At 41.0% G+C, this 26,021-nt stretch overlaps 1 protein-coding gene across 2 annotated transcripts in view; it reads left to right on the top strand.

Annotated features, from left to right (window-relative positions):
* LOC143793030 (EF-hand calcium-binding domain-containing protein 6-like) overlaps window positions 1-25,773 on the top strand; it is a 256,139-nt gene extending 230,366 nt beyond the window's left edge. For both annotated transcript variants that reach the window (XM_077279600.1, XM_077279601.1), the window contains 4 exons: window positions 1,374-1,617; window positions 2,990-3,162; window positions 9,614-9,776; window positions 24,273-25,773. In XM_077279600.1, coding sequence (XP_077135715.1) covers window positions 1,374-1,617; window positions 2,990-3,162; window positions 9,614-9,776; window positions 24,273-24,530 — 838 coding nt within the window. In that variant the 3' untranslated portion in view covers window positions 24,531-25,773. The remainder of the gene's footprint in view (window positions 1-1,373; window positions 1,618-2,989; window positions 3,163-9,613; window positions 9,777-24,272) is intronic.
* Window positions 25,774-26,021: the final 248 nt, after the last annotated feature.

Raw genomic sequence — 26,021 nt, 5'->3', positions numbered from 1 at the left:
TAGCTGCAGTTCCATCCTTGTTAAATTTTTGTATCACTTTTGCTACAGTATTCTGATTGATGTGCAAAGCTTTGGTGATACTATTGCAGTCTTCATTATTCTTGTGTAAATAATTTTTTTTTCTCAGGTCTTGTGACATTTCTCTTCCATGTGGTGCCATTGCTGACAGCATGAAATGAGAAAGGGTTTTCTTTGTCAAGTAATGCCCATTCATGGTCAGCTGTCTACTTGACACCTGTTTAATGATTAGATTACCCTATGGTTAATAATTTAATTAACTCTTGTTAATTTAAATTATGTATATGTAAAGAGAGAAAGGGTGCACCACTAATCAAACCTCAAACAGTAATAGGGTGCTACATTATGTGGAAAACAACTAGTAACAGTAGAAACAAGAGAGAGACACCACATATATTGATGAGAACACCTAAGTATCAATAAAATGTACAAAAGTTTATTGAGGAACATGGACGACATATAAAATTTCTATAAATAAAATGATGTAGTCTAAATTTTAGCTTTGCTCCTAAGACTTTAATTGTGGTGCACTCATTTTTGCAACATAGTATTGAATGACTTTGTTATGAAAATTAAGTTTTGGGTGGCAAATATTTAAAAGTATGGTATCCCACAGAAAAGTTGACTTTGAAAGGAAATTAAAGGTTTTCTGACAAATTTATTGGGGTGTACTTACGGTATTTATGCTGAGCACTATATATATAGTTTTGACCTAGTATGGCACATTATCACAGTTTTAAAATTTGTTTAGGTTCTGTGTATATGCCAAGTTGTCATCACTCTGCGTCGTTCTAGACATTTGTAGTGCTTAAAAATTGATCCAGTAATGGATGACATCCATTGTCATCCATTTCCCATAGACTTCAATATAAACAAAATGGAATCATTTGCTATGCCTCTTCTTGGCTGCACAAAAATGTTGTGCTGACAATGTTTTTTGATCCGGATAAAGTACAAATTGCAACTGGATTACAGTCAAACAGAATTAATAAATCTCGTGTTATTTCATTTTATTTCCAGTTTTGTCATCCCAAAACGGAGCCCAAAACAGAAATAACTAGTGGGCACGTGAGCAGAGCCTTAAAAGAATATGAATCCTCTAAATAGCAAATGTCTCTAAATAGTTTATCGCTTGTTTTCAGGAAGTAAAGTCAGTTTAGACAGTATTTAAATCTAAGGAAACTAGATAATATATATATGAGGATATGCAGGTTTTAATGTGAAATATTCTAGATTACTGCTATAATCTGCTAGGTATTACATCCAAGCATGGACTATTTTATATTATTTTATATCCTTTTAGACATTACTACAATATTTACAAATATTTCTGTGTGTTTTTTTTAAACTTGAAGATTTGATATCCAGCCTGGAGTTACTCGAGGAGAGATCCGCAGACTTTGGAGCACATTTATCACTAACCAAGACAAAACTCTTGACTTCCTAGAGTTTGTGAGGCATTTCAGATACTCCCCAAAATCGGCATGCTATCCAAATGCAAAGATCTGCCCGCCAAAGAAAGGAGATGGAGATTTTTGGATCCGTTCTAAAAAGCTGAACTGTGACTCTGACATTCTTATAGATAACGTCCGTGCTAAGGTAAAGAGTGGTAAATATCACTATCATTAACAGTAGAGGCTAATTCTAAAACTAAGATGCAACATGTGGAAAACCATGGTTAACTGCTATAGCATATGAGGGATTGAGTCCAAGAAGTCAGAACCTAAAGGAAAGTCAGTGATCACTGTGGAGGAGATGAGAGACCTATAGATAGCGCAATGTGTAATACAAAGTGGCTATTAGTAAAATAAAATATCTCAATGATAAATATATATATATCAAAAAAGTAAATAAATATATCTATACTAGGGGTTTCAACTCCCTGGTAGCCGCTTGGCTACACACCAGCACAGGGTTTTTATATCAAAACAGAATCAAGTTTATTGTCTTTCATAAACTTTACAACAAAGCAACCTTTCTTCACCACAAATAAATAATAAAAGAGCCCTCTCTCTGGGTAAGGCAAAGTCAATCAAATCCTCTCATCAACTTGGCATTACAGGAGCCTCTCGGGCTGCAGTACAGACTATCCCCAACTCTGTCTTTCTCCAGCCTCTGCACACTATAACTACCTGAGCTAGACTAGGTGCATTTTATTAGGTAAGTAATCTCTAGACTAGAGTATGGGAGCAACCTATCACACCTAGGTGTAATGCTACTGTAGGACCCCCGCATGGCTTTCCTCCCTCCTCCATGCAGGGATGCCCACATATTCACCACCACAGCCGCGCGGCATGTCCCATTATCTGGGAGGTATATTGTATAAAGGGCACCCTCCCCAATAGGGAGGTGCCAAAGAAATGAGTGTCATTAGTGTGTTAGTGATGCAACTAGTGAGTTTTTAGGTTCCCTGGTCTTGGTGTGACCAGTATCCTGAACCTGAACCCTGGTACTGATGTGCCAGTGTCCTGAACCCGAAGTCCTTGGTCCTTGTGTGGCCATTCCTGAACCAGAAAGCCCTAGTCCTTGAGCGACCAGTCCTGAACCTGTAGTTCCTGGTCCTTGTGTGGCCAGTCCTGAACCCTGAAACTCTGGTAGTACCTGAATCAGTTTCTGAGTGCCTTTCCGAGTATTCTGTGTATCCGAATTGTCCTATCAGTCTTTGAATCATCCTAGGAGTGGTACCTAGCAGCTACCTGCAGCTCAAGCCTGACTCCACTATCAGGAGCTCCAGTGAACACCAGGTAGCTGCTTAGCTACGTCCCTCCTAGGCAAGCCTGGCCCCGTGGCTCTTTTGGACGTTCCTAAATCATGGACCCAAAATCCAGTCAGGTAAAAACCATCTCAGTAACACATACCTATCATCCATACCATCCAGGACCTTACCTCATGCCTTCTTACAATATATACATGAATTTTCAACATTATTCATTTATGGTAAGGCGCATGTCTGTTTATACATATGTTTTAGGTGGAATATTTGTGGGATGACCTCCACAGAGAATTTGAAGATCTTGACCCTTATCAAACAGGATTTGTCAGCAAGGAGGAATTCAAAGATCTGTTATCTGAACTTTGCATACATTTGAATGACTATGAACGTGAAATGTTATCAAAGAAGTTTCAATCTAATGGCGATGGCCGGTGAGTTTTCACAAATTTACGTCAATAATCATTTTGCAATTTACCCACAGATGTTGTTCTGGCACCCTCAACTTTGTGCTTTAGAAAAGCGAGTTGACAAGACAGCTAAACTCTTTCCTATCGATGCATTGAGGTAGACGAAGGGGGCTCTTTACAACTTTTATTAATAGGATAGTGTAAAACTATAAGAAAAAATGAAAGTACTCAGTACAAGGCATACAACAATATCTAAATACATAGCATTATGTATGGCACAGGACATTCACAGTGTAATTGCACAACATGGCGGTAGTATAAACATCTGTAATATCAAAACACTACTTTGATATAAAACATATGGAACAGAGTAGCTATATAATACAACATGGTGAGCTCTAACAAGAGGAAGATAACTCACCGACTGTGCTATGTGGAGGTAAACAACCACATGGGCTGAAAATCAGGGAGAGATAATCAGCATGTCTGTATCCATGAGGCCAAAATGGCTGCTGGAGAAGAAGGGGGCAAGGCTAATGCAGAGACTGATGGGAAACTACGGAAGCCTTAATGGGCCTTAAAGATTACATTGCCCAGTAAGCAATGAAACAGAAAGTAAACTGTAATGAGAACATTGTCAATAGATGGTGCTGTTGGATAATTTATCACAATACACCACAGTTCAATACAAAGCATAGCAAAACTGATTATATGCATTTGTATAAAGGCATGACAGATGTGGCCATAACAAATTGATTGAATGTGCAAATAGTACAATTTATTTAATTCAGGATGAATTGGAATGTTTTATTTATCAGACAGTCGTAGAAAAGTTTTTAAAACTCACTTGCAAGAGTAGAGAATGTTGAGGGAGAAATCCCCAAATATATTTTCAAAGTAAAGACAGCTTAGATTAATTTAAAAGAATATGACATCTTAAAGGCAACTTTTTTACTTGGATGCAAGTGCTTGGGGGTAATATATTTTGTGTTGTTGGGTTTTATTAATGAAGCCTTCCTATTATTGTTTTATTCCTTAAACCTGTGTAAATGTTAGTGCAATTGTAGTGTCAGTGTGTTACGGTAATACACTCACTGGTCACCATCTTCTCTGGTGTCCAGCCCCATTCTGCTCCACTTCTGAGTCACACAATGGCAGGGCCAGCGTTAGGGGCAGGAAGACTAGGTATCTTCCTAGGGCCCCCACTACTCCTGGGGCCCCCAGTCAGTGGAACGCCGCTAATAGCATAGTTGCTGATACAGTTGAAAGCAATGATGGAGGAGAAAGAGTCAGATGACATTCCCTCTCCCATCACTCCCCCTCTGCCTCTGACGCAGCATGTGCACGACTACGTCACTTCATTGTGCATCACACTGTGCCAACAGTTGAGCTGCTGAGACATTCTGCAGAAGCCAGAGCAGCAGGGGGAATAGGGAGAGGTAAGTATTGTATTTAATTATTTTTTTATAATACTGCAGGACTGTGGGGCTGCATTACACTGTGAGTGTGTGCGCACGCGTGTGTGTAGGATATGTGTGCATCATACTCTATGTGGGGGGCTGCATTATACTCTATGAGATGGCTACATTATACTCTACGTGGTAGGCTGAATTATACTCTATGTGGGGGGCTGCATTATACTCTATAAAGGGGGCTGCATTATACTATATGAGATGGCTACATTATCCTCTATGTGGGGGCTGCATTATGCTCTATGAGGGGGATGCATTATACTCTATGAGGGGCTGCATTATACTCTATGTGAGGATTGCATTGTTCTCTATATAGGGGGCTGCATTATACTCTATGTGAGGGGCTGCATTATACTCTGTGGGGGGTTGCATTATACTCTATGAGGGGGGCCGCATTATACTCTATGAAGGGGGCTGCATTATACTCTATGAGATGGCTACATTATACTCTATGAGTGACGCTGCATTATACTCTATGTGGGGGGCTGCATTATACTCTATGAGGAGGGCTGCATGCATTATACTCTATAAAGGGGACTACATTATACTCTATAATATGGCTACATGAATCCCATAGTCACATGTCACAGATGCTTACATGCGAGAAAACCGCATCCTTGCATTGCAAACGGATGACATACGGAACATTTTTGCGATTCTCGTCTGTGTAAAACGGACCGATTTTTAATACATGATGTGTGACTCCAGCCTAAAGGAGATCCCCCAACATTAAACATAATGGTACTTGCAAAAAGAACAGGGGCAGCAGCATTTTTTCCCCTCCACAGCAGCACTGCCCTCTATCTGCACTGTAGGGAAGTGCAACACAGCCCTATCTATGTGAACGGAGCAGCTCCCTGTACAGCAGAGCCACTTTGACAGTAAAAATGATAAAGGAGAATATACCCCATAACTGAGCGTAATTACACCATTGTATAATAATTGGGAATATCCCTTAAAAAAAAAAAAAAGTAATATCTGCAGATTATTTTACCTTTTTTTACCCTTAGGTTGGATTTTTTTTTTTAAATTTTTGCAAGGTAGTTTCCACCAATCTCTCCCATCTGGAAACAATGTACAGTCTGAGTTATGTCAATGCTGCAATTTTTTTACTTGGAACCAGAGGTGACTCTAGGTCACCAATAAGCTGTTGCTATCAGTGTGTGAAGAGTGGGAGAAGAGGGTTGCATTGACAATCCAACATAATGGGCAGCACTTTGAACACATTTTATAAGTGGTCATAAACTTGTAAATAACTCATGAAAGAATAAAGTTACGTTAAAACCAAGCACACCATTGTTTTTCTTTTGAAATTCTCAATAAGTTTGATGTATCACATGACCCTCTTCCCATTGGAAAATAAAAAGTTGGATCCAATATGGCCGACTTCAAAATGGCCACCATGGTCACAACCCATCTTGAAAAGTTACCCCCCTCCCATATACTAATGTGCCACAAACAGGAAGTTGATATCACCAACCATTCCCATTTTATTTAGGTGTATCCATATAAATGGCTCACCGTGTACTCTACGAGTGGAAGTCATTATACTCTATGGGGTGGCTGCATTATACTCTATGAGGTGGCTGCATTATACTTTATGAGGTGGCTGCATTATACTCTATGAGGGGAGCTGCATTGTACTCTATGAGGGGGGCTGTATTATGCTCTGAGGGGGACTTCATTATGCTCTGAGTGGGATTGCATTATTCTCTGACGGGGCTGCATTATGCTCTGAAGGGGTCCACATTATACTCTATGGAGCAGCTGCATTATATCTATTGAGGACTGTGCAGTGCATTATAGTATATGTAATAAATGTAATAAAGAAAAAGTGATCAGCTCCCCTATCATCGGGTGCACACAGGGGGTTTGCATTATGCTCTGTGTGCGGGGGCTGCATTATACTCTGAGTGGGATGCATTATACTGTATGGAGTGGCTGCATTATATTCTATGGAGCCTGCATTGTACTCTGAGGTGGCTGCATTACAACCTATGAGTGGGGCTGTGTTATACTCTGAGGGACACTGCATTATACTCTATGAGGTGTCTGCATTATACTCTATGAGGGGGACTTCATTATGCTCTGAGTGGGTCTGCATTATGCTCTGACAGCTGAATTATACTCTGAGGAGGTCTGTGTTATATTCTATGGGGCAGCTGCATTATACTCTATTGAGGACTATGCAGTGCTTTATACTATATGTACTATATGGGGGCTGCATTATACAGTATCGGGGCTGCATTATACTTCAAAGTGTTTCTGTGTGATGTTGCAATATATTAGCATTTGAGGCCCCACTTTGTCTAAAACTGACCCTGCATAACGGCAATTACAACTCTCCCGATCACACCGGGATTTTTACGTGAGGAAGTCTGCCTTACAACGTAAGTATAGGGAGCCTCATTCTAAGACTCCATAGATTTACATTTTAACCCCTTAACACAGCAACCCTTTTTCCTTTTTGCGTTTCTGTGTTTCGCTCCCCTTCTTCCCAGAGCAATAACTTTTTTATTTTATATTTTCCATCAATATGGCCATGTGAGGGTTTGGTTTTTGCGGGATGAGTTGCACTTTTAAACAACACCATTGGTTTTACCATATTGTGTACTTGAAAATGGGAAAAAAATCCAAGTGCGGTGAAATTGCAAACAAAGTGTAATTCCACAACTGTTTGTTGGATTTTTTTTTTACCATGTTCACCAAATGCTAAAACTGACCTGCCATTATGATTCTCTAGGTCATTATGAATTCGTACATACCAAACATGTCTAGGTTGTTCTTCATTTATATGGTGAAATAAAATTGTGCCATTTTCCAAGAATTGGAGCATCTCCTTTTTTCGTGATTTGGGGCTGGGTGAGGGCTTATTTTTTGTGTGCCAAGCTGACGTTTTTAATTATACCATTTTGGTGTGAATACAATCTTTGATCGCCCATTATTGCATTTTAGGGCATGCTCAGGCATCGTTAAGAATATCTCTATTGTCCATTCACTGTCGATATTTATTACGGAGTACATCCCAAATGGTTTTCTTAGCTAGTCACATTTATATTTGCGGTGAGATTCTTCGAGCTGTCTGTATCATCATGGCCTGCTCAGAACCCTCCAGCTTCGCCATCCTGCAGCGGATGGACTTTGATTAATTATTTTAAGTATGTACTTAAACTTTTGGATCCTTACCTGTGTGCACATACTTTTTGGTGTGCCTCCTATTTGCTGGTTGTTTCGCTTCTTGGTCTTTCCACCATGATTTTGGGGGCATCCCTCTAGCTGGATCTGGGGCAACTGCACTTTTCGTGGCTATGTACATGTTTACAAACATATATCCGTGGTTGTGTGTGTTAATACACATGCATTGAGTAGCCACCCATACGCCCTAATAAGCTATGTATTATTCACATGCTCTGATTCATTGCCCTTCTATGTGTTATGTGATCTCCTCTTTTCCCATGCAGGCATATTTTGAGGGATGTTTAAAAATTTTAAAATCAAGAATTCAAAATTGTCTAAAAATTGTTTTGTTTATGTTTACCAGGTTCATGATACGACCTTCCTCCCTTTTCCCTTTTTACACTATCTGCCTGACCTCACTTTTGGACTCTGCACGCAGGCACATCTGCATGCGTCCTCTTTATACCTATGGATCATTGTCTGTACATTTGGCATCAAATAAACATGTGTGCCATCTGTGGGATAGCTTCATTATTATTCTTCTTTTCCCTAGTGTTTTGGCATATGTGAGGTTTTTTTTGGGGAGATAATATATGTCCTCCAAGTGCGTCAGTAGTCCGTGCGCAGGCGCAGTTATCTGTGGCACTAGCCGGGTGAGCATTGATGTCAGTGCGCCTGCGCTGTATCGCTCTCTTTCATGCGCATGCGTGGGTCTCGCTGAAACGCAGCTGTATTAAAAGCACGTCAAATTTAGCCATTAACAAGACGACCGTGTTTACTCTACGCTGTGTGATCTCTGGGCCGCGGTCTCTTAATAGGTGGACATTTTCTGACTCATATACTATAAACTTAGCTAGTGCACAGGCGCATTTGTAAATGGTATCGGCTTGTCCTGAATTAACTGTAGGTGCACTTGTGCAGGACTGTTCTTCCCAGTGCGCATGCGTGGGTCTCGCTATCAAACAGCTGACATGTGCCGGAAAAGATGTGGGCTCAGCGCCGGAGCCCACATCAAAGGGAGGGACACGACATGCGCCGTACATGTACGGTGTATGTCGTGAAGGGGTTGAAAGCCATAGAACGCAGTGTGAATGGTGCTGGATACCTGAGAACACGGTGAGTATATTAACACACTGACACTACACTACATTTACAGTTACACATGTTTAGGGATTAAAAAAATTAATAGGAGAGCTTGTTTAAACATTTTGTGCATTTTACCTACTATAGCCTCAGTGTTGCACTGTGTATCACTGACTGCTGTCTGCAGAATGAGTTAACTGAGTACCGTCAGTGAGCTCATTCTGAAGAGACTTTGTAATGTCCTTATCTGCCTTTTCCTGCACTCTTCTCAGCTGATATATAAACGCAACTTTGATGTGGTCTGTGGCCATTAGCACAGGGGAGTTCTTAAAAAGAGAGATAAATGCTTTGCAATCTCACCTACAGAATGAGAAACCGTTTTTTCTACTTTTGCTGCTTCTTCAGACATTTCTTCTTTTCAATGCATGGCTTGTTTGAGCCAATATAGAAAAAGCCCTACTTGCCAAGGCTTATGTATGCCGCCCAACATATACAGAAAATCAGATGCAACTAATAAAGCCACTGTAGTGGACTCTTGAGTGATGCAGGACATTTCCTAGAAATCCAAATGCCATGTGCAGAGCAGAATGTCTTGGGCTTTATCCATTTTGTTTTAACACAACATTCAGTTCATATGTTATAATAGATCCCAGCACAGTGAAAAACATATATATAGAAATATTTATGAAGATATTTATTAGTATTTTAAATTATTTGCTTTCCCTCATTTATCTAAACTCTAGCATTTCCTACATTGAATTCCTAAAACCTTTTGTGCCCCACCGGCAAGCTTTGAAGACTAAATCCAATATGGAAGCTGTTATGCGGAGTTCACAGTCAGAGGAAGATCTAACTGAAAATCATGATAATGACCTGGGATTGCTGACGTCCAGGATGCGCAAGAAGGTAAATTCTCACCCAGAGCCACTGCAGAGGGCTATGTAGTTAGAGCAGCACAGTTAAGAAGTCAATTTGCTGTGTTCACCAGTCTAATACAGTTTTAGGAGCCTCACATGTTACAATAGCAGCTGGTTGATTGATGTGAGCTGTATACTTATTCTTTAATAAAAATTAAAATGACAGTTATAGCATAATGTAGAGCATGCGATTCTAATAATCTTTCAACACTGGGAAGTGCCGATGTCACTGAGCACACAGGAGCCAGCTGACAAGGCTGAAGGAGCAGTGTGGTAACACTGAGGGGAAGTGCCGATGTCACCGAGCTCCTTCTGCCCCATCAGCTGATTGTTTTGTGTGTTTGTGTTATACACTGAGGAAAACTGCCCATATCACTGAGCACACAGGAGCCAGCTGACAAGGCTGAAGGAGCTGTGTGGTAACACTGAGGGGAAGTGCCGATGTCACCGAGCTCCTTCTGCCCCATCAGCTGATTGTTCTGTGTGTTTGTGTTATACACTGAGGAAAACTGCCCATATCACTGAGCACACAGGAGCCAGCTGACAAGGCAGAAGAGCTGTGTGGTAACACTGAGGGGAAGTGCCGATGTCACCGAGCTCCTTCTGCCCCATCAGCTGATTGTTCTGTGTGTTTGTGTTATATACTGAGGAAAACTGCCCATGTCACTGAGCACACAGGAACCAGCTGACAGGCAGAAGATCAGTGTGTGGACAGCTGACAGAGCTCAGCACTGTGCCGAACACTGAGGTAACCTGCTGATGCACTGACAAATGCATGGAATCCAGCCAGGAACGCGTACGATTTGTAGGCTCGGCCCCACCCATAGAAAGCCGTATTCAGTATGTGTGGAGCTTCAGAAACAGCATAGGGGATATCTCGTAGAATGTTTTTGAAAGGTTTTCTTTCGGATTCAATTAATAAAGTATATTTGAAATATTATTAAAATAGCTTGCTCTACATTATTATTTAATTAAAATAATAGTTACGTTTTAAATATCCAAGGTGAGAATACCCTTTTAGGCAATGTATCTAGTCCAACCTTTATGTCAGACTTAACACAGATTGTAAATTGTCAGATGTAAGTAAGCAGTGCTATATGTTGGCGATGAAGTGTTCTTGAAAATAGAACATCATCAGCTTTATGATTCATATTTGCTGTTTTTATAGTTAATTGATAGAAATTGAATGGTTCCCAAACCTACAGGAATGATCTTGCTTGTATTTCTGTACACTTATAGTAAATCTGCTGCTTGATGCTTCATGTTTTACTACTTCTATTTGTGTTCATGATGTAGTTGCTGGTGAATGACTGGAAGTGATTTTACATGGCTGATTGGTGAACCAGCGCTAGCTCACAATCATCGCTCTATGTAAACATGTTGCCTACCAGCTGCCGAGCAAAGTGCTCATCTGTCAGCTGATTTGATAGCTCATGTGTCCATAAGAAATTAATGTCTAGAGCACCTCCCCTGGGGATATGCTGACAATAATATTCATGGTGCATGCAGTCAAAAATTCCTAAAACTTCTGTCCCTGTAAAGTTTGTGTTGGCCAATGTGAACAGGTCTTCAAACGAACGCAGATGGACTCATATAGATTGGTTCTTGCTATGGCAGAAATTTGCTTGTGTAAAATGACCATTGGGTCATCTGCTGGATTTGCTTCATTCTAAAATGTCTTTGCCCAGACGAGAAGTCTAAAGTGGCTGGAAAGGACAGTCTGTTGGTAAAATATGGCGGTCTTGAGCCATCTCTTACCATAAAGGATACCTGTCACGTTAAACATGGCATCTGATCTGTTTGCAGCCTGGTATAGAACAGGAAGAGCTGTACATATGTCTATTCACTCATATGTAGAGAACTAGTTTAATACTGTAAGGCCTCATTCAGATATCTGTTTTTCACATACATTTTCTAGTTACATTTTTCACAGTTACAATATTTACCCATTATAACCTATGGTGCTGATCACGTGTTCAGGTTTTTTTTCCGTTCTCAAAAAATTCATGTCTGTTTTTAATCCAAGTCATGGCTCAAAATCGCCCATATAAGTGTATGAGTCCATGGAAATCATGGATAGCATATGAATGCCTTCATTGTGCAATGCATGTGGTGTCTGTTAATAACGTTGCAAGAGGTGGTGGAGGTTTGCTAATTTTTTTTATATAGAGAAAAAAATGACTGATGAGACTCTGATAGTAAAAACTGATGCACGGACCAAACTGTTGAAAACATGATCCAGCACCCTGATGAAATTCAGTCCGTTTTGTTCACATGTGATAAAAGAAGCGATATCTGAATGAGGCCGAACAGTGAATCAATCTTGATAGCCAAAAGTCTTATTTTGCCTTAAGTCGTTCTTTCCGTTTCCTCCATGGACAGATTACTCTTCTTAACGTTACTATTTTGGGTGGTCAGTTTGGTAAATTTTACTAATGCATGAACTCTTGTTCCGTCCACCTGTTCCCTGCCCAGACATTTCTAATCCAGTTCCTACCCGAGACTGTGCTTTGTATGTGTGCATAATTATTGATGGCTGTGTAAAACACTCGAAATGGACACCCAACAAATCAGTAAAATAAAGCAGGGTGTACCTGCTGCAGACTGAAAATGGGCGTCCCTTAATAATGACAGATTAGCTGAGGTTTTGTATTAATATAAAGAAGCTCACAGAGGACAGATATGAGGTCTTGACAATTTGCATTGGACACCCGCCTATATTATATGCATGGCTGGCCATGTGTGAAATGATAAATAGTGTGTCCTGAAAAGTACTGCATCATGCATGTATCGCCCTCCTTCCCTTTATTCAAGGATGGAAATACTAAGCTTTCCTCGGTTAACCTCTTGTTCTTAAGACCTGCTGCTCCAGCTCAAGGTGCTTCCCTTTAGAAAAATTTACAGTGATTATTAGTAACATATTCTGTGCATGCGATGTATAAACTACGCAAGGACCATATTAATAGTTATTTTCATGTCATGGTAACATAACAAGTGACTGGCGCATGTAATGAAGGCAACGTATGGTGACTATCATTGCTAGCAGTTAGGAGACAATGGGATGATTATCTGGTCACTTAATTTGGGATTGCTGGAATTGAAAGCTAAAGGTTTGATACACAAGGGCTAACATATACAGTCGTGGCCAAAAGTTTTGAGCATTTCATAAGTTTTGAAACTTTTATTGACAAATACATAAAGTTTATGAAAAGACCCAACATTTACAATGTTGTTGCTTATTTTTCAAGCCTCCTGAACTTCACCCCGGCAGCTAGATATCAGCTTCTAAGCCAAACCCTAACTGATGACTACGCATTTTTGTCTAATCAGTGCGTGGAGTTAATCATTATTTCTTTTGGGGGGGTTTGCCACACACTTTTTGAAGATCGACTACAGATTCTATATGGGATTGAGAACTGGAGAGTTTCCTGGACATGGACCCAAAATGTGAATGTTTAGTTCACCAAGTCACTTATTTACTACTTTTGCCTTGGGATGTGGTGTTTATCATGTTGAAAAAGCATTGCTCATAACCAAATTGCTCCTGTATCATAGGGAGAAGTTGCTCTTGGAGGATGATTAGATTCTATTCTTTATTCATGGCAGTGTTCTTAGGAAAATTTGTGAGGGAACCCACTATATTGTATCAGAAGTCCCCACTCATGGTCTCAGGATGTTTTACTGTTGGCATAACACAACTTTTCTTCTCTAGACACTCATTCTTCCAGATATCCCAAATAGTCCGGATTGGCCTTCATGAGAGAAAATATCTTTACCCTAGTTTTCTGCAGTCCAATCCTTGTACATCCTGCAGAGTCATTTTCTCTGATGAAGCCTCATTCAAACTACTCTTAAGTCGTAGCGCTCTTCTTAGTTAGGTTTGGTTGTGGAGAAAACTCCCTGAACTAGTCAGCTTCTGCTATTAAGCCTTCCACTAACTTAAATTTTATTTTTCTACTGTTCCTGTCCTTAGTCATGCTGATATCCATACACTGTTCTTTCTTGAAGTGTATGCCTCTGCTACAGGTGATTGCAAAGTTCTCTCACAAAAAGACTTTGGAGCCAGAAACCATCCCTGTGGACACTTGTCCAAGAAAATTTTAGCCATAAAATTAGCTTTTGAAGAAAGGCAACATATAGTATTCTTAAAGAGCGAAGTTTCCTGTGACCAACTATAAGGACCAAAACATTCTAGAATATTATCAGGCAGCTCATAGGCTGAATCCCTGCCAGGCCCACACTTTGCAGTATAAATGGCTTCAAAGCATCAATTCTTCAAGGTACAACACAGATATTGAAAGAACTCAGCAGGAAAGTTGTTCCATACAACTTGGAGAACTAACCACAGAACCTCTGTGAATGTCAGGTTTGAGCAAATACTTCTGTCTTTTCATGTAATTCCAGACAGACTGATTCCTGATATTGAGATCAGGGCTCTGTTGCGTTACCACGGATGGCTTTACACAGTGCCACCAGGTCTCTTGCTAAGGGACAATTTTTTGAAGATATTAGTCCCTTTACATCTGGAATAAAATTATCAATACATTACACTATAAGAACAGTATACCAGCAGTCAAACAGCATTTCACTTCAAAAGCCACTAGCGGTTTCTTAATTGTTGAATTGATTTAAAAAAAAAAAAGTCCAGTAAAAAAAAACATCAGTAAGAAAACACTTCACAAAAATGCCAAAGTAAAGGTCCACCCTCTGCTTAAAATAGGATGTTTTTGGCCTGCTGAAAAATATGTTTCACCCTAAGGCAGCGTTCAGATATGTCAGTTGCATCAGTCTCAGTTATTTGAGCTTGAGGCAACTCGACTGATCACAACTGATACCAGACCTAAATCAAAAATACATTAGGTCTCTTCAGACTTTTTTGGTAATATCCATCTGGCACTGGTACAACCTCGTGACCAGCACAATAGCTGATGGTCAGGTGGAAACAATATGATCAGTTCCTCCATCAGTTTCCATGTTGTGTTCTAGTTAAAGACAAGATGGAAAGAACATGTATTTGTTTAATGCTGCTAAAGTCTCATATATTTATGAAGGGGGCCTGATTGGGCTTTGTAATGCTGCTAAAGAATGAGAAATGCTGCCTTATTAACCTTTCGTTACTGGATTACTACCCTCATTTCATTATATAACTAATACTTTAGGTCAACTCATGCTCTTTCTGTTATGTTAATAACATTATATTCTATAATTTATTCATTTAAATATATGTTTTGAACCATGTAGAGTAAGGTTAACAATCGTATAATGAAAAGTTTAGCAAGTTTCTAATAAAAAAATGTTTTTTTCATACCTAACTGATAAGTAGTTACAAACAATTTGAAGTAGAGTGTCATAGAGGATTGTTTCACTACATAGAATTGAATTAATTCTTGGATGTACAATATACAGTGGGGAAAATAAATATTTGATACACTGCCGATTTTGCAAGTTTTCTCACCTACAAAGAATGGAGCGGTCTGTAATTTTTATCGTAGATACACTTCAACTGGGAGAGACAGAATCTAAAAATAAAAAGTAGAAAATCGCATTGCATGATTTTTAAATAATTAAATTGCATTTTATTGCATGAAATAAGTATTGATCACCTACCAACCAGCAAGAATTCTGGCTAGCACAGACCTGTTAGTTTTTCTTTAAGAATCCCTCCTACTCTACACTCATTACCTGTATAAATTGCACCTGTTTGAACTCATTACCTGTATAAATGAAACCAGTTCACACACTCAATCAATCACACTGCAACCTCTCCACCATGGCCAAGACCAAAGAACTATCTTAGGATACCACGGACAAAATTATGGATCTCCACAAGGCTGGGATGGGCTACAAGACTATAGGCAAACAGCTTGGTAAGAAAGCAAAAACTGTTGGCACAACTATTAGAAAATGGAAGAAACACAAGATTACTTTCAATCTTCCGCCATCTGGGGCTCCATGCAAGATCTCACCTCATGGGGAAAAAGATGATTCTGAGAAAGGTTAGGAATGAGCCCAGAACTACATGAGAGGACCTGGTGGACCTTGTCAATGACCTAAAGAGAGCTGGGACCACAGTCACAACATTACCATTAGTAACACACTATGTCGAAATGGATTACAATCCTGCAGGGCACACAAGGTTCCTCTGCTCATGCCAGCACATGTCCAGGCCTGTTTGAAGCTCACCAATGACCATCTGGATGATCCCAAGGAATTATGGGAGAAGGTCATATGGTCAGATGAGACCAAAATCTAACTCCACTGTCTGTGTTTCGAGGAAAAGAAAGGATGAGTACAACCCCAAGAACACCGTCCCAACCACGAAGCATGGAGGGGGAAACAATTCTTTGGGGTTGCTTTTCTACAAAGGGGACAGGACGACCGCACTGTATTAAAGGAAGGATGGGTGGGGTCATGTATTGTGAGATTTTGGACAACAACCTTCTTCCCTCAGTAAGAGCATTGCAGATGGGTCATGGCTGGGTCTTCCAGCATGACAATTACCCAAAATACACAGCCAGCTCAACTATGGAATGGCTCTGTAAGAAGCATTTCAAGGTCCTTCAGTAGCCTAGTCAATCTCCAGACCTGAACCCAATAGAAAATCTTTTGAGGGAGATGAAACTCAATGTTGCCCAGCAACAGACACGAAACCTGAAAGATCTGGAGAAGATCTGTATGGAGGAGTGGGCCAAAATGACTGCTGCAGTGTGTGCAAAGTTGGTCAAGAACTACAGGAAACATCTGACCTCTGTAATTGCAAACAAATGTTTCTGTACCAAATATTAAGTTCTGTTTTTCTACTATATCAAATACTTATTTCATGCAATAAAATGCTGTTTACTCATGTAAAAAATCATAGAATGTGATTTTTTTAACCCCTTTACACCCCAACACTGTTTGCACCTTCATGACCAAGCCAAATTTTACACTTTATGTAGTAATAATTCTGGAACACTTTAACAGATCACACTGATTCTGAGAATGTTTTTATTGACACAAAAAAATGTCTATATAGCTTGCATTTATTTGTGTAAAAACTGAAATTTGGCAAAAATTTTGCATTTTCAAACTTTTAATTTGTATGCCCTTAAAACAGAGAGACATGTCACACAAAATAGTTAATAAATAATATTTCCCACATGTCTACTTTACATCAGCACAATTTTTGAAACAATTTTTTTGTTAGGAAGTTATAAGGGTTAAAAGTTGACAATTTCTCATTTTTTCAACAAAATTTACAAAGCCATTTTTTCAGAAAGCACATTACAATTAAAGTGATTTGGGGGGTCTATATGAGGAAAAATAACCCGAAAGTGACACCAGCCTCAAAATTGCACCCCTCAAGGTGCTAAAAACCACATTCAATAAGTTTATTAACACTTCAGTTGCTTAACATGAATTTTTAGAATGTTGAAGGAAAAAAATGAACATTTAACTTTAACATGCCATTTGTTGAGCAATTTGACATGAGCATGTCGATACCCCATATGAGGGGGAAAACCACTGTTTGGGCGCATGGCACGGCTTGGAAGGGAAGGAGCGCCATTTGACTGAATGCAAAATTTGCGGGAATAATTAGCAGACGCCATATGACATTTGGAGAGCCCTGATGTGCCTAAACAGGACGTCTAAAGTCGGTAAGTACCCACCGATCATCACTGTCATGATCTCTGCAGGCAGAGATCATAGCAAGCCTATAGAGGGACAAGCTCTCGGAAGATGGAACTATACTGACCATGAACTAAGCCTGCCGCGGAACTAGAAATAGCCAGGTAGCATTTCCTATTTATCGCTAGATGCCCAGCTCTGGCCTAAGACCTAAATAGCTAGCAGAGGGAAATATAAGACCTGGCTCACCTCTAGAGAAATATTCCAAAGAAGACAGTAGCCCCCCACATATAATGACGGTGAGTTCAGATGAAACAACAAACGCAGCAGGAAAATAGTCTTAGCAAATTTGAGGTCCGCTTACTAGATAGCAGAAGACAGATAGTATACTTTCATGGTCAGCAGAAAAATACTAACAAAACACCATCCAGAGATTACCTTAAACTCTGGCATTAACTCATAACGCCAGAGTAGCAATCCCTGATCGACGAGAGCTTTCCAGACACAGTAACAAAACTTCAGCTGCGAACTGGAACAAATAGGCAAAACAAAACATGGACAAAAGTCCAACTTATCAGTAGTTGTCTAGAAGCAGGAACAAGCACTGAGAGGCATCAGATAACATTGTTGACCGGCAAGAAACCACCAGAGAAATGAGCTTAAATAGCGACACCCACTACTGATGGAATCAGGTGAAACAGGAAAGAGGATGACAAGTCCAATTCCACAAGCGGCCACCGGGGGAGCCCAGAATCCAAATTCACAACAGTACCCCCCCCTCAAGGAGGGGGCACCGAACCCTCACCAGATCCACCAGGGCGACCAGGATGAGCCCTATGGAAGGCACGAACAAGATCAGAAGCATGAACATCAGATGCATTGACCCAAGAATTATCCTCCTGGCCGTAACCCTTCCAGTTGACCAGATACTGGAGTTTCCGTCTGGAAACACGAGAGTCCAAAATTTTCTCCACAACGTACTCCAACTCACCCTCAACCAACACCGGAGCAGGAGGCTCAACAGAAGGTACAACAGGTACCTCATACCTGCGCAATAACGACCGATGAAAAACGTTATGAATGGAAAAGGACGCAGGGAGGTCCAAACGGAAAGAAACAGGATTAAGAATCTCCAATATTCTATAAGGGCCGATGAACCGAGGTTTAAACTTAGGAGAAGAGACCCTCATAGGGACAAAACGAGAAGACAACCACACTAAATCTCCAACACAAAGCCGAGAACCAACACGACGATGACGGTTGGCAAAACGCTGAGTCTTCTCCTGGGACAACTTCAAATTGTCCATAACCTGCCCCCAGATGTGATGCAATCTCTCCACCACCGCATCCACTCCAGGACAATCCGAGGATTCCACCTGACCGGAGGAAAATCGAGGGTGAAACCCCGAATTACAGAAAAACGGGGACACCAAGGTGGAAGAACTGGCCCGATTATTGAGGGCGAACTCTGCCAATGGCAAAAAAGCAACCCAATCATCCTGGTCAGCAGAGACAAAACACCTCAGATATGTCTCAAGGGTCTGATTAGTCCGCTCGGTCTGGCCATTAGTCTGAGGGTGAAAAGCAGATGAAAAAGACAAATCTATGCCCATCCTAGCACAGAATGCCCGCCAAAATCTAGACACAAATTGGGTACCTCTGTCAGAAACAATATTCTCAGGAATACCGTGCAATCGGACAACATTCTGAAAAAACAGAGGAACCAACTCAGAAGAAGAAGGCAACTTGGGCAGAGGAACCAAATGGACCATTTTAGAGAAACGGTCACAGACCACCCAGATGACAGACATCTTCTGGGAAACAGGCAGATCTGAAATAAAATCCATCGAGATGTGTGTCCAAGGCCTCTTAGGAATAGGCAAGGGCAACAGCAGTCCGCTAGCCCGAGAACTACAAGACTTGGCCCGAGCACAAACGTCACATGACTGCACAAAGACTCGCACATCTCGTGACAGAGAAGGCCACCAGAAGGATCTTGCCACCAAATCCCTGGTACCAAAAATTCCGGGATGACCTGCCAATGCAGAAGAATGTACCTCAGAGATGACTCTGCTGGTCCAATCATCCGGAACAAACAGTCTATCAGGCGGACAACGATCCGGTCTATCCGCCTGAAACTCTTGCAAGGACCGCCGCAGATCAGGAGAAACGGCCGACAAAATTACTCCCTCCCTAAGGATACCTGTGGGTTCAGAATTACCAGGAGAGTCCGGGTCAAAACTCCTAGAAAGGGCATCTGCCTTAACATTCTTAGAACCCGGTAGGTATGACACCACAAAATTAAAGCGAGAAAAAAATAAAGACCAGCGCGCCTGTCTAGGATTCAGGCGTCTGGCAGTCTCAAGATAAATCAAATTTTTGTGGTCAGTCAATACCACCACCTGATGCCTAGCCCCCTCGAGCCAATGGCGCCACTCCTCAAACGCCCACTTCATGGCCAAAAGCTCCCGATTCCCAACATCATAATTCCGCTCTGCGGGCGAAAATTTGCGAGAAAAGAAGGCACAAGGCCTAATGACGGAGCAGTCGGAACCTTTCTGCGACAACACTGCCCCAGCTCCGATCTCCGAAGCGTCAACCTCAACCTGAAAAGGCAGATTCACATCAGGCTGACGCAACACAGGGGCAGAGGCAAAACGGCGCTTAAGCTCCTGAAAGGCCTCTACAGCATGAGGGGACCAATTAGCAACATCAGCGCCTTGTCTGGTCAAATCAGTCAGTGGTTTAACGACATCCGAAAAACCAGCAATAAATCGGCGGTAAAAGTTGGCAAAGCCCAAAAATCTCTGAAGACCCTTAAGAGAGGAGGGCTGAGTCCAGTCACAAATAGCTTGCACCTTGACGGGATCCATCTCAATGGAAGAGGGAGAAAAAATATACCCCAAAAAGGAAATTTTCTGGACCCCAAAAACGCACTTAGACCCCTTCACACATAAAGAATTAGACCGCAGAACCTGAAAAACTCTCCTGACCTGCTGGACATGAGAGTCCCAGTCATCAGAAAAAATCAGAATATCATCCAGATATATTATCATAAATTTATCCAGAAAATCGCGGAAAATATCATGCATAAAAGACTGGAAAACTGAAGGGGCATTAGAAAGACCAAAAGGCATGACCAAATACTCAAAGTGGCCCTCGGGCGTATTAAATGCGGTCTTCCACTCATCCCCCTGCCTGATCCGCACCAAATTATACGCCCCACGAAGATCAATTTTAGAGAACCACTTAGCACCCTCTATACGAGCAAACAAATCAGTAAGCAATGGCAATGGGTATTGATACTTAACAGTGATCTTATTCAGAAGCCGATAATCAATACATGGTCTCAAAGAGCCGTCTTTTTTTGAGACAAAGAAAAACCCAGCTCCCAAGGGAGAAGAAGATGGACGAATAAGTCCCTTTTCCAAAGACTCCTTTATATATTCCCGCATAGCAGCATGTTCCGGCACAGACAAATTAAACAAACGACCCTTTGGATATTTACAACCCGGTATCAAATCTATGGCACAATCGCACTCACGGTGCGGAGGTAACGACCCAAGCTTGGGTTCGTCAAAGACGTCTTGATAATCAGAGAGGAACTCAGGGACTTCAGAGGGAATGGACGACGAAATAGAAACCAAAGGTACGTCCCCATGAATACCCTTACATCCCCAGCTCAACACAGACATAGCTCTCCAGTCCAAGACTGGGTTGTGAGACTGCAACCATGGCAATCCCAGTACCAAATCGTCATGTAAATTATACAGCACCAGGAAACGAATAATCTCCTGGTGATCCGGATTGATACGCATGGTTACTTGTGTCCAGTATTGTGGTTTATTATTAGCCAATGGGGTGGAGTCAATCCCCTTCAGAGGAATAAGAGTCTCCAAAGGCTCTAAATCAAAACCACAACGATTGGCAAAGGACCAATCCATAAGACTCAGAGCGGCGCCAGAGTCAACATAGGCGTCCGTGGCAATGGATGACAAAGAGCAAATCAGGGTTACAGACAAAATAAACTTAGACTGAATAGTGCCAATGGAAACAGACTTATCAAGCTTCTTTGTACGCCTAGAGCATGCCGATATAACATGAGTAGAATCCCCACAATAGAAACACAATCCATTCTTCCGTCTAAAATTCTGTCGCTCGCTCCTGGACAGAATTCTATCACACTGCATACTTTCTGGCGTCTTTTCCATAGACACCGCCAGATGGTGCATAGGTTTGCGCTCCCGCAGACGCCTATCAATCTGAATAGCCATTGTCATGGACTCATTCAGACCTGCAGGCAAAGGGAACCCCACCATAACATCCTTAACGGCATCAGAGAGACCTTCTCTGAAAGTTGCCGCCAAGGCGCACTCATTCCACTGAGTAAGCACAGACCATTTACGGAATTTTTGGCAGAAAACTTCAGCTTCGTCTTGCCCCTGAGATAGTGCCATCAAAGTTTTTTCTGCCTGAAGTTCCAAATGAGGTTCCTCATAAAGCAAGCCCAAGGCCAGAAAAAACGCATCCACATCGCGTAACGCAGGATCCCCTGCTGGCAATGAGAAGGCCCAATCTTGAGGGTCACCCCTGAGCAAGGAAATCACAATCCTAACCTGCTGAGCAGGGTCTCCAGCTGAACGAGACTTCAGGGACAAATAAAGCTTACAATTATTTCGGAAATTCTGGAAGCTATCTCTATTCCCTGTGAAGAACTCCGGCAAAGGAATTCTCGGCTCAGATACCGGAGCATGTACCACAAAATCTTGTAAATTTTGTACTTTCGTGATGAGATTATTCAAACCCGCAGTTACACTCTGGAGATCCATTATTGTCAGGTGCACACAGAGCATACAGAGATTAGGAGGAGAGAGAGAAAAAAGACTGCAGCAAGGCAGACTGGAGGAAAAAAAAAAAAAAAATTCCAGCAGACTTCTTATAACTCTCCTTTCTCAACCTGGGTCTTTAACACTTTATGGGCCGGTCAAACTGTCATGATCTCTGCAGGCAGAGATCATAGCAAGCCTATAGAGGGACAAGCTCTCGGAAGATGGAACTATACTGACCATGAACTAAGCCTGCCGCGGAACTAGAAATAGCCAGGTAGCATTTCCTATTTATCGCTAGATGCCCAGCTCTGGCCTAAGACCTAAATAGCTAGCAGAGGGAAATATAAGACCTGGCTCACCTCTAGAGAAATATTCCAAAGAAGACAGTAGCCCCCCACATATAATGACGGTGAGTTCAGATGAAACAACAAACGCAGCAGGAAAATAGTCTTAGCAAATTTGAGGTCCGCTTACTAGATAGCAGAAGACAGATAGTATACTTTCATGGTCAGCAGAAAAATACTAACAAAACACCATCCAGAGATTACCTTAAACTCTGGCATTAACTCATAACGCCAGAGTAGCAATCCCTGATCGACGAGAGCTTTCCAGACACAGTAACAAAACTTCAGCTGCGAACTGGAACAAATAGGCAAAACAAAACATGGACAAAAGTCCAACTTATCAGTAGTTGTCTAGAAGCAGGAACAAGCACTGAGAGGCATCAGATAACATTGTTGACCGGCAAGAAACCACCAGAGAAATGAGCTTAAATAGCGACACCCACTACTGATGGAATCAGGTGAAACAGGAAAGAGGATGACAAGTCCAATTCCACAAGCGGCCACCGGGGGAGCCCAGAATCCAAATTCACAACACATCACGTACTGAGTACTTCCAAGGTCGGTAAAGGGTTAAGAATCTGTCTCTCACATTTGAAGAGTACCTACAATAAAAATTACTTTATAAATCTGCAGTGTATCAAATACTTATTTTCCCACTGTATTAGGTCACAGCTAGAAAAGATCTTAAATATGTTGAGGAACTGAAAAAAATAAATGTTAGAAAGTTGCAGATCTTTTAATCATATATTAAATATCCTTTATTTATATATCCCTCAAAACTCCTTTGCACACCACAGAGCTTGCTTGTCAGCTCCATATTTATAATATATTTGAGTGTTGTTTACCGTGAACATGTAAAAATGTAGATCCAATTCAGATCCCCTTATTCTTCCACATCTTAGTAATTAGGTTTATAATTAAACTGAGTTTTTAGATCTGTTCACCATTCACTTGGAAATCGTTAAAGGGGTTGTCCAGTACTCGAATAACCCCTTCTCAATCCCTATTCTTCCCCCAGTAAAATAATAACACTTATACTCACCTCTAGTGCTGGCACGGTTCCAATAGTGATGATCCTAGCTCTCCCAGGGATCAATTTCACGTGATTCCTGTAGCCAATTGGCCCTGGCTTCACTCTCCTCCCCTGCTTCTGACACATTAAGACATCTGGAGGAAGTGAGAGAGCAGCCGTAGCTTTCTGTTCCTTCGAATGTCAATGACATCCATAGGGAACAAGAGTGAAGCCAGCGCTGATTGCCCACAGGGATCATGTGACATAACAATGTCATGCGATCCCCTGGATAAACAGTACCAACACTGATGGAACGGCATCGGCACTGGGGGTGAGTATAAGGCCGGGGTCACACTTGCGAGTGCAATGTGAGAAACTTGCGTGAGTCTCTCACATCAATACCCGGCACTGCCGCCGGCACTCGGGACTGGAGCGTGCAGCTGCATAGAAATACATGCAGCCACACACTCATGTCCTGAGTGCCGGCGGCAGTGCCGGGTATTGAGGCGAGAGACTCGCGCGAGTTTCTCACATTGCACTCGCCAGTGTGACCCCGGCCTGTGTTATTATTTCACTGGGGTGAAACCTAGCGATTTAGAAGGGGTTGCCCAAGTAATGGACAACCCGTTTAAATAGTAAAAGGTTTCCACGTTTACACGAGGGTTTAAACTTCCATCTTTTTTAATACACAGCTGAAAGGAGAATGGAAGACTCTACGCAGAGCTTTCAAGAAGTTGGACATGGACAGCAGCGGCTACTTATCTCTTCCAGAATTTAGATCTGTTTTGAAGCTCTGCAACTTTGTACTTGATGAAGATGAGGTTTTTCACATCATGTCCAAATATGACCAGAATATGGATGGCCGCATCAACTACAAATCTTTTCTAGAGCACACTTGTAAGAAAGAGAGCCATTCTACTGCAACCACACCATTGGCAAATACTGCTTAAAGGTCTATTATATTCCTAAATTAACACCTAGATTGTTCTTTTACATTCCCATAATGGTGGTCTTTCAGCTGTAGGGGACCAGAGGTTGTCTGATGGTGGCGGAGCTTATAATTCCATAGCACTGGAAAACCATCCACCTGCCTATATCTCATGTCCTGTTCTTCTAAGACTTCTCACTAATGAAAGTGATGAAACTAATGTGCTGTAGGTGAAACTCACGTTTGTGAAAATATTGTATTTGGAAAATTGGAGCAAAAAAAACAACAACCTGTAACAGTTATTTTGAAACATTGTTTAGAAATTAACATTCATTCCTATAAGCCATTTTGTTTATGTAGCATCTTCCCCATCAATTTTCAAATAATTCATTTGCGATCTATTTACTTTCTTCTTAAAGAAATTTTCCAGGTGTTAAATGGGCTTTAGAGGGAATGTTAAATACCTATCCTATTAGATCAGCAAGAGTTTGATTTTTGTTGATCCAATTAGCTGCTTGAAGAGGCTGTAGTGCTCCACAACAACCAGATGTAGTGGGTATTGCAGCTTGGTAGTCTTCACTTAGATAACCTAAACTTTTTTTAATTTAATTATCTTCCAGCCATTGCAAAGTTATTAACTTTAGTAATATACTTCATTGTTAGTTTTCTTCCTTTTCTCAGAATTATTATTCTGTAGTGCTGTTTCCGTGTCCAACCCATGCCTCTTTAGAAGATGCTTTCAACTGCTGCTCAGCAAGATCTCAACACTATAGTAAGGCAGTCTGTCTATGGAAATTCTCCAGTCTCATTAGTGGAGTAGGAAGCATAGAGTAAGAGAAGGAAGTCCCTTACACAGAGTGTTTGAATATAACCGTGCCTGATATTGCAGCGCTGCCTAATTCAATCTTACGAGACATGGCTGCCAATAAAGACAAGTGTTGGTAAACAATGAAGGGCAAGCTAGACTTGCCTTTAAGATTGTAGTCGCTACTTTCCCAATACATAACTCCTGGAAAACCTCTTTAATGACTTACAACTCATTATCTAAGTTGTAATTTATGTTTTCCACAGTTAATTTCTATAATGTCATTATGAATTTGTATTCAGGATTTGATTTTGCATAATGACATATTTATATCTAGTGAATTTTTTTTCAATCAAGAAAGATGCTCTGTACTTTACTGAACAGCTTACACTATGCAGCACTGTCTTATAGAACTATGAAAATATGGTTGATGCAGCTAAAATAAAGTTTTAATGTCACATCTGGTTTTATTTTTTTTAAATTATTTTAATAATTGCTTTGAATATAAAGAATAAGGGGGAGGTGAGATCAAGAAAGGGTGTTCAAAATGGTATATGATATCTATAAAGAGTGTGGATAATCTTATTAAGAAAATTGAAGGTTTTATGACTTACGGTATTTGTTTACTGTTATTATGGGATGATCTCGAAAGGGTTTTTCTCATTATTTGTTTTACTCATAAACTGTAGGAATTTAAATGGAGCAGCA

The sequence above is a fragment of the Ranitomeya variabilis genome, chromosome 1 (genome assembly GCF_051348905.1).
Source record: "Ranitomeya variabilis isolate aRanVar5 chromosome 1, aRanVar5.hap1, whole genome shotgun sequence".
Classification (NCBI taxonomy): Eukaryota; Metazoa; Chordata; class Amphibia; order Anura; family Dendrobatidae; genus Ranitomeya; species Ranitomeya variabilis.
Note: the sequence above shows the minus strand (reverse complement) of the source record. Positions and strands in the feature narration are given on the sequence as shown.